Source organism: Mobula hypostoma, chromosome X2 (genome assembly GCF_963921235.1).
Source record: "Mobula hypostoma chromosome X2, sMobHyp1.1, whole genome shotgun sequence".
Taxonomy (NCBI): Eukaryota; Metazoa; Chordata; class Chondrichthyes; order Myliobatiformes; family Myliobatidae; genus Mobula; species Mobula hypostoma.
Window position 1 is genome coordinate 4,213,914 of NC_086129.1, and position 10,000 is coordinate 4,223,913.

The window sequence follows — 10,000 nt, forward strand, 5'->3', positions numbered from 1 at the left end:
ATACAACATAGAAATACAATTGTATCAGCGTGAGTTAATCAGTCTGACGGCCTGGTGGAAGAAGCTGTCCCGGAGCCTGTTGGTCCTGGCTTTTATGCTGCGGTACCGTTTCCCGGATGGGAGCAGCTGGAACAGTTTGTGGTTGGGGTGACTCGGGTCCCCAATGATCCTTCGGGCCCCTTTTTACACACCTGTCTCTGTAGTTGTCCTGAATCGTGGGAAGTTCACATCTACAGATGCGCTGGGCTGTCCGCACCACTCTCTGCAGAGTCCTGCGATTGAGGGAAGTACAGTTCCCATACCAGGCAGTGATGCAGCCAGTCAGGATGTTCTCAGTTGTGCCCCCGTAGAAAGTTCTTAGGATTTGGGGGCCCATAGCAAACTTCTTCAACCGTCTGAGGTGAAAGAGGCGCTGTTTTGCCTTTTTCACCACACAGCGGGTGTGTACAGACCACGTGAGGTCCTCAGTGATGTGGATGCCGAGGAACTTGAAGCTGTTCACCCTCTCAACCCCAGATCCATTGGTGTCAATAGGGGTTAGCCCGTCTCCATTCCTCCTGTAGTCCACGACCGGCTCCTTTGTTTTTCCGACACTGAGGGAGAGGTTGTTTTCTTGACTCCACTGTGTCAGGGTGATGACTTCTTCTGTGTAGGCTGCCTCATTATTACTTGGGGTTAGGCCAATCAATGTGGTATCATCGGCAAATTTAACTAGCGGATTGGAACGTAGGTGATTGAGAGGAGATTTGACAGAGGTATACAAAATTAAGAGGGGTGTAGATCAGGTAAATGCAAGCAGGCTTTTTTTTTTCCCCACTGAGGTTGGGTTGGGACTGCAACCAGAGGTCATGGGTCAAGGGTGAAAGTTGAATCGTTTTAGGGGGAACATGAGGGGAGACTTCTTTCACTCAAAGAGTCGTGAGAGTGTGGAACGGGCACCAGCGCAAGCTCGATTTCAATGTTTAAGAGGAGTTTGATTAAGTACCCCGATGGTGGGGGCTATGGTCCATTTGCAGATCGATAGGTGTAGGCAGTTTAAATGGACCGGATGTGTTGAAGGGCCTGTTCCGTGCTATATTTTCTCTGACTCTAATGCTAACAACCAGGGAATCCCGATAACACCGCTACCTTTTTTTTATAAAGAAGAGAAATCCGTGTTTATCCGAGAGACTAGCCAAAGGCCTTGAATCGCCAGCTGTTCAAAGTGCTTTTAAAAATGCAAATTTAAACAGACGGCAGAGTATAAATCGGACCGCGACTGGAGGGGCGGGTTAGACGTGTAAAGTACGCACGTGCAGGAGGCTAATGACGATTGTTGGGAAGGGGAGGGGGGGGATCTGTGTCCCTGTTTGCTCTACTCAGTGCTCCCCAGCCGACGTGCTTTAAAATCCCTCCGCGGTCCCCGCCTGCAGTGAGTGTTATCGGCTGTAGCTGTGAAAGCGCCGTGGGAGAGGCGGGACTGTTACGCACGAGCCCTCCTACCAAAATTCGGGGTCCAGGATCGACCGGCTCGCTCCGAGAGGGGAGAGGCTGGTCGCAGGTTCGCCTGGAGGTCGGCGACCAGTGGTCATGGGTCAAGGGTGAAAGGTGGAGTTTAATGGGAACGCGAGGGCCATCAGACTGTGGAACGAGCTGCCAGCACGCATGCAAACTCGATCTCAGCACTCGAGAAAAGTTTGGACAGGTACCGGTGTATGGCGAACTATGGGGGACGGGAGTAGTCAGCTTAACTGGTTGGGCACAGACTAGACGGGCCGAGGGGCCTGTTTCTGTGCTCTATTTCTCTATGGCTGTCTGGTGTTCCGAAGGGATCTGTTCCGGGACCCCTGGTCTTCGTGGGCTTTTGTAAGTTGCTTGGATGAGGAAGAGGAAGAGTGGTTTCGTAAGCTTGCAGGAGACGCAAAAGTGGGTGGTATTGACGTTGGCGAGGTGCCGGGCTGGGCTGAGGAGTGGCAGATGCAGTTTAGTCCGGCAGGGCGTGAAGTGATTCACTTCGGAAGGACGGACTTGAGGGCAGGGCGTGAAGTGATTCACTTCGGAAGGACGGACTTGAGGGCAGGGCGTGAAGTGATTCACTTCGGAAGGACGGACTTGAGGGCAGGGCGTGAAGTGATTCACTTCGGAAGGACGGACTTGAGGGCAGGGCGTGAAGTGATTCACTTCGGAAGGACGGACTTGAGGGCAGGGCGTGAAGTGATTCACTTCGGAAGGACGGACTTGAGGGCAGGGCGTGAAGTGATTCACTTCGGAAGGACGGACTTGAGGGCAGGGCGTGAAGTGATTCACTTCGGAAGGACGGACTTGAGGGCAGGGCGTGAAGTGATTCACTTCGGAAGGACGGACTTGAGGGCAGGGCGTGAAGTGATTCACTTCGGAAGGACGGACTTGAGGGCAGGGCGTGAAGTGATTCACTTCGGAAGGACGGACTTGAGAGCAGGGCGCAAGATTAATGGCGATTGTCAGCAGCACGAACAGGAGGAAATCTGCAGGTGCTGGAAATCCGAGGCAAAACGCCGGGGGAACTCAGCAGGTCAGGCAGCATCTGTGGAGAAGGGTACAGGCCCTTCATCGGGACTGGAAAATAAAGGTGAGAGGTCAGAGTAATAAGGTGGGGAGGGAGGGGAGGGAGAAGTACAAGGTGGTAGGGGTGATAGGTGAGACCGGGAGGGAGAGGAGGGGTGAAGTAAAGAGCTGGGAAGTGGATTGGTGAAAGAGATACAGGGCTGGAGAAGGGGGAGTCTGATAGGAGAGGGCAGAAGGATACGGAAGAAAGAAAAGGGGGGTGGAGCACCAGAGGGAGGTGATGAGTAGGTAAGGAGATAATGTGAGAGAGGGGAACATGAATGGGGAATGGTGAAAAGTGGGGGCATTACCGGAAGTTAGAGAAGTCAATGTTCATGCCATCAGGTTGGAGGCTACCCAGACGGAATATAAGGTGTTGTTCCTCCAACCTGAGTGTGGCTTCATCTTTACAGTAGAGGAGGCCGTGGATAGACATGTCAGGATGGGAATGGGAAGTGGAATTAAAATGGATGGACACCGGGTGATCCCGTTTTTTCTGGCGGACGGAGCGCAGGTGCTCGGCGAAGCGGCCTCCCAATCTGTGTTGGGTCTCACTGATATACAGGAGGCCACACCGGGAGCACCGGACACAGTGTATGACCCCAACAGACTCACAGGTGACGTGTCGCCTCACCTGGAAGGGGACCTGAATGGTGGTGAGGGAGGAGGCGTAGGGGCAGGTGTAGCACTTGTTCCGCTCGCCAGGATAAGTACCAGGAGGGAGATCAGTGGGGAGGGACGAATGGACAAGGGAGTCGCGCAGGGGGCGATCCCTGCGGAAAGCCAGGGGTGGGGGGGAGGAAGGGAAAGAGCTACTTGGTGTTGGGATCCCATTGGAGATTGCTAAGGATGCAAAGCAATTGCAGAAGGACAAATTGGAAGAGTGGGCAAAAAGAGTGGCAGGTGGAATACATTCCTCTCCACAGACCCAACCTGCAAATAAACCTTTAGGGAATCCCGCACAAGGATTCCCAAACAGGAGAAAATCTGCAGATGCTGGAAATCCAGACCAACACACACACACACACACACACACAAACACTCTGTCTCTCTCTCTCTGTCTGTCTCGCGCGCTCTCTCTATCTCTCTATCTCTCTCTGTCTCTCTCACTCTCTCTCCCTCTCCTGAAGCAACTCAGCAGGTCAAGCAGCATCTAGGAAAAGAGGACAGTGAATGCTTCGGGCTGAAACCAAGCCCCTTTTTTTGAATCTCCTCTCTGTTTAGAAAATAGTCAACCATTTCTTTGCTTCTACCAAAGTGCATGTACCTAGACATCCTGACAATGTGTTCCACCTGCCGTCATCACCGAGGGCCCCCACTACCCAGGGCATGCTTTCTTCTCGCTGCTGTCATCAGGAAGGAGGTACAGGAGCCTCAGGACCCACACCACCTGGTTCAGGAACAGTTACTACCCCTCAACCATCAAGAAGGAGGTATAGGAGCCTCAGGACCCACACCACCTGGTTCAGGAACAGTTATCACCCCTCAACCATCAGGAAGGAGGTACAGGAGCCTCAGGACTCACACCATCAGGTTCAGGAGCAGTTATTACCCCTCAACCATCAGGAAGGAGGTATAGGAGCCTCAGGACCCACACCACCAGGTTCAGGAACAGTTATTACCCCTCAACCATCAGGAAGGAGGTACAGGAACCTCAGGACCCACACCACCAGGTTCAGGAACAGTTACTACCCCTCAACCATCAGGAAGGAGGTACAGGAACCTTAGGACCCACACCACCAGGTTCAGGAACAGTTATTACCCCTCAACCATCAGGAAGGAGATACAGGAGCCTCAGGACCCACACCACCAGGTTCAGGAACAGTTACTACCCCTCAACCATCAGGAAGGAGGTACAGGAGCCTCAGGACCCACACCACCAGGTTCAGGAACAGTTACTACCCCTCAACCATCAGGAAGGAGGTACAGGAGACTCAGGACTCACACCACCAGGTTCAGGAACAGTTATTACCCCTCAACCATCAGGAAGGAGGTACAGGAGCCTCAGGACTCACACCACCAGGTTCAGGAACAGTTATTACCCCTCAACCATCAGGAAGGAGGTACAGGAGCCTCAGGACCCACACCACCAGGTTCAAGGACAGTTATTAACTCTCAACCATCAGGCTCCTGAACCAGAGGGGATAACTTCACTCACCCCATCACTGAACTGTTCCCACAACCTACGGACTCGCTTTCAAGGGCTCTTCATCTCATGTTCTCGATATCTAATAATGATAGTTATAAATACTTTATTGATCCTGAGTGGGAAATTCTTTGTTACAGCAGCAACCTTAAAACACACTTAGCAGTGTGCAGGCTTAACTAATAATAAAGTGCAGAATAATAATATACACAATGATAATTTACCCATGTGCGATCATTTGCAATAATGTGCAATGTAATTAACAAAGTGATAAAACATAGTCTATTGTACTATGATGTGTGTTCTCCTGATGCACAGAGATGAATTGTCGTATACGCTTCCTGCGTTTGGTTGGAAATACTTTCTGTAACGATCCTTGTGACAGCAGGGCTGAGTGAGCCTGTTCGAAAGCGGGGTGGGGGCTTCGCTGTCTATTCAGCAGGGTCACGGAGAGAATGTGTCGGATTGTCCGTAATGGATAACCGTTTGCTCAGTGACCTCCCTCTTCGCCACTAACTCGAATGTTTCCGGGTTGTCGCCAAGGACGGACCCAGCCTCCTTGATGAGTTTATTTTGTCTTCTTTGCATCAATTCAAAGATTCAAAGATTCAAAAAACTTTATTGTCATTCTAACCGTACATCAGCTCTGCAGGGCAGAATGAGACAGCGTTTCTCAGGAGCAGTGCAATCATAACATAACAAACGCAACACTAAATAATAAACATAACAATAAATAGTAAAACACAACAGCCACATGTCAGTTAAAATCAGTTATAAGTGTCCAGTGCAAGTTAAAAGTGTCCAAAGCAGAGTCAGGTAGAGCAGCTATTTAGCAGTCTGACTGCCTGTGGGAGGAAGCTGTTTAGTAGCCTTGTGGTTTTAGTTTTGATGCTCCTGTAACGCTTGCCTGATGGCAGAAGAACAAACAGTTCATGGAGAGGGTGTGATGGGTCTTTAATGATGTACCGTGTCTTCTGGAGGCATCGACTCTGAAAGAGGTCTTGGACAGAGGTAGGGAGACCCCAATAACCTTCTCTGCTCCCCTAACCACCCTCTGCAAGGCTCTTTTGTCAACAGCCCTGCAGCTGGAGTACCAGGTTGTGATGCAAAAGGTCAGCACCCTCTCAACCACGCCTCTGTAGAATGTAGTTAAGATGTTAGTGGGGAGTGATGCTTGTTTAAGCTTCCTCAGAAAGCTTTAATCACTAGTACCGATGCTGCTCCCCCAACAGAAAGCAGCAAAAAAGACTTACTAGCTTGCTTGCTTGTTTGAATGTCTGTCTCTGCCTGTCTATCTGTCTGTCTATATCTATCTCTGTCTGTCTATCTATATCTATCTATCTATATTTATCTCTCTGTCCATCTATATCTTTCTATCTATATCTATCTATCTCTCTGACCATCTATATCTATCTATCTATATCTATCTATCTGTCTGTCTATCTATATCTATCTGTCTGTCTATATCTATCTATCTACATTTATCTCTCTGTCCATCTATATCTATCTATCTATCTATATCTATCTGTCTGCCTGTCTATCTGTCTATATCTATCTCTCTGTCTATCTATATCTATCTGTCTATTTATATCTGTCTATCTATCTGTCTATTTATATCTATCTATCTATCTATCTATCTGTCTATTTATATCTGTCTATCTATCTGTTTGTCTATTTATATCTGTCTATCTGTCTGCCTGTCTATCTATATCTATCTGTCTGTCTATTTATATCTGTCTATCTATGTCTGTCTGTCTATCTATCTATCTATCTATCTGTCTATTTATATCTATCTGTCTATTTATATCTGTCTATCTATCTGTCTGTCTATTTATATCTGTCTGCCTGTCTATCTATCTGTCTATTTATATCTGTCTATCTATCTATCTGTCTTGTCTGTCTATCTATATCTATCTGTCTATTTATATCTGTCTATCTATCTATGTGTCTGTCTGTCTATCTATCTGTCTGTCTATCTATATCTATCTGTCTGTCTATTTATATCTGTTTATCTGTCTGCCTGTCTATCTATATCTATCTGTCTGTCTATTTATATCTGTCTATCTATGTCTGTCTGTCTATCTATCTATCTATCTGTCTATCTATCTGTCTATTTATATCTATCTGTCTATTTATATCTGTCTATCTATCTGTCTTGTCTGTCTATCTATATCTATCTGTCTATTTATATCTGTCTATCTATCTGTCTGTCTGTCTATCTATCTGTCTGTCTATCTATCTGTCTATTTATATCTGTCTATCTATCTGTCTTGTCTGTCTATCTATATCTATCTGTCTATTTATATCTGTCTATCTGTCTGTCTGTCTATCTGTCTGTCTATCTATCTGTCTATTTATATCTGTCTATCTATGTGTCTGTCTGTCTATCTATCTGTCTGTCTATCTATATCTATCTGTCTGTCTATTTATATCTGTTTATCTGTCTGCCTGTCTATCTATATCTATCTGTCTGTCTATTTATATCTGTCTATCTATGTCTGTCTGTCTATCTATCTATCTATCTGTCTATCTATCTATCTGTCTATTTATATCTATCTGTCTATTTATATCTGTCTATCTATCTGTCTTGTCTGTCTATCTATATCTATCTGTCTATTTATATCTGTCTATCTATCTGTCTGTCTGTCTATCTATCTGTCTGTCTATCTATCTGTCTATTTATATCTGTCTATCTATCTGTCTTGTCTGTCTATCTATATCTATCTGTCTATTTATATTTGTCTATCTATCTGTCTGTCTGTCTATCTATCTGTCTGTCTATCTATCTGTCTATTTATATCTGTCTATCTATCTGTCTTGTCTGTCTATCTATATCTATCTGTCTATTTATATCTGTCTATCTATCTATCTGTCTGTCTGTCTATCTATCTGTCTGTCTATCTATCTGTCTATTTATATCTGTCTATCTATCTGTCTTGTCTGTCTATCTATATCTATCCATCTCTCTGCCTGTCTATGTCTAACTACCTATGTGCCTATCCATCTGTCTGTCTATCTGTCTATCTATCTATCTATCTATCTATTATTTTCTTTTGTATTTGCATAGCCTTTCTCACTCTGGTCGTTTGCCCGTCTTGTCGTGTACGGTCTTTCATTGATTCTGGTGTGCTTCTCTGTATTTGTTGAGTACGCCCGTCAGAAAAATGAATCTCAGGGTGGCATGTACAGTGCGCACTTTGATAATGAATTTACTCTGAACTTTAAACTTTGAAAAGGCAATATGCTAAGGGGCTGAGTCCAAGTGGATGTGGAGGTGAAGGTTCCTGTGGTGGGTGGCAGGGCAGCGGGGCTGGGGGGGAGTCCAGGACCAGAGGACACAGCCTCAGAACACAGGGGCGTCCCTTTAGAACAAAGATGAGGAGGAATTTCTCTGTCGAGAGTGGTGAACCTGTGGAATTCGTTGCCACAGACATCAGTGAAGACCATCATCGTTTCAGGCAAAGTCGGTAGGTTCCTCATCAGTGGGGGAGGCAGGAGAATGGGGCGGTGGAGCAGACTCGATGGGCTGAATGGCCGCATTCTGCTCCGCTGTCCGACGGCCCTTATGTACTTGACGCACCACGGTTCCGCGGGCCGAGGTTTGGGGATACCTGGCTGTCATTTAATGGCTGCCTTCCTCATCCTGTCGTTCTTTTCCTCTCTCCGCAGGGACGGAGCCCTGGTCATTTTACTTCCTCAACGGGTGCCTAAACTTCAACGTGGTGTTCGTCCTCGCCCTGTGCGCCCTGCCCCTGACCACGCTGATGGAGTTCCTGCTGCAGCAGTTCAGCGGTAAGGGGCTCGCTCGGCCGCGACCGCCAGCGTTCGGGGACGGGCGCCGCGCCCCTTTGAGTTCCAAAACTGAATCCCCCTATCTGAAATCGACGGTTCGAATTTGAACCCAGGCCCCCCGAGCGGAGCTCTCTGACCCCAGTGATGGAGGCTGAGTACAGTACAGGAGAAGGCCCTTCAGCCAGTCTAGTCCATACCTCGCTATCCGTCTGCCTCGTCCCACTCACCCGAACCGGAGCCGGCCATGCCTCTCCCGTCTATGCATCTACCCAAACCTTCTCTTAGATGTTGACATCGAACCCTGCATCCGCCACCTGGTACCACCCTCTGAGTGAAGAAGCCCACCCCCCCACCTAAACATTTCACCTTTCACCCTTAACCCCTGACCTCTGGTTCTAGCCCCACCCAGCCTCAGTGGGAAAAGCCTGCCTGCATTCACCCAGTCTACGCCCCTCGTAATTTTGCACCATGATCCTTGCTTCGAGTCTCCTCTTTGACGTTGTGGGTTTATGACACGATGGCGAATGTTCCCCCCGCCCCCCCCCACCAGTCGAACCTGGGAATTGTGGCTCTGTTCACCAGTTTTAATCCACCGGAATTGGGATTGTTTGACCTGTAAACTCTCGGGTTCATTGTCAAATTTTTTTTCAGATGAAAAATGCTGTAGATGTAGGCTTTGTAGGTCTACTCCTGGTCAAAAGCTCCAACTTCAGTTAACGCCCTTGTTCCTTAAAGGTTGTAGTGGCTGGGGGTTGCAGTGGTGACAAACTCCCACCACCTATTAGATTATGAAGACACACAGTCCTCTTTTATTGTCATTTAGTAATGCATGCATTAAGAAATGATACAATGTTCCTCCGGTGTGATATCACAAAACACAGGACAGACCAAGACTGAAAAAACTAGCAAAACCACATAATTATAACATATAGTTACAACAGTGCAACAATACCATAACTTGATGAAGAACAGGCCATGGGCACAGTAAAAAGTTCAAAGTCTCTCGAAAGTCCCACATCTCACGTAGACGGGAGAAGGAAGAAAACTCTCCCTGCCATGCCCGACCACAGTCCGACTCTGAGTCGTCCGAAAACTTCGAGCTCTGATCAGCTCTCCGACGCCGAGTACCGAGCGCCATCTCTATCCGAACGATTCGACCTCCATCTCGGTCGCCAACAGCAGGCAAAGCCGGGGAATTTGTGGCCTTCCCTCCGGAAGATTCCCGACCACGCAGTAACGACAGCCGCGAACGAGGGTTTCAGAAATTTTTCCAGATGTTCTTCTTTCTGTTTCTACTGACGGGAGAAGGGGCAAAGTCGGCTTACTGGCACCTTAAAACCAGTCGCTCCGGGCAGACGGGGCTCGTCAGGCCGCGGTTGGCGGCTCATCTTGGAGAAGGAAAACTCTGATCTCAAACCTCTGCTGACTTGCGGCTGGACCCGCTCATGGGGGGCGGCTTCGGGAGTGAACCCCCGAGGGAAAAATCCAGAGCTGGAGTCC

The 10,000-nt window shown here is 48.0% G+C and overlaps 1 protein-coding gene across 2 annotated transcripts in view; it reads left to right on the forward strand.

Annotated features, from left to right (window-relative positions):
- The window catches only part of alg9 (ALG9 alpha-1,2-mannosyltransferase), a 286,532-nt gene that overhangs the window by 63,742 nt on the left and 212,790 nt on the right, over positions 1-10,000 (forward strand). For both annotated transcript variants that reach the window (XM_063038754.1, XM_063038755.1), the window contains exon 4: positions 8,378-8,500. In XM_063038754.1, coding sequence (XP_062894824.1) covers positions 8,378-8,500 — 123 coding nt within the window. The remainder of the gene's footprint in view (positions 1-8,377; positions 8,501-10,000) is intronic.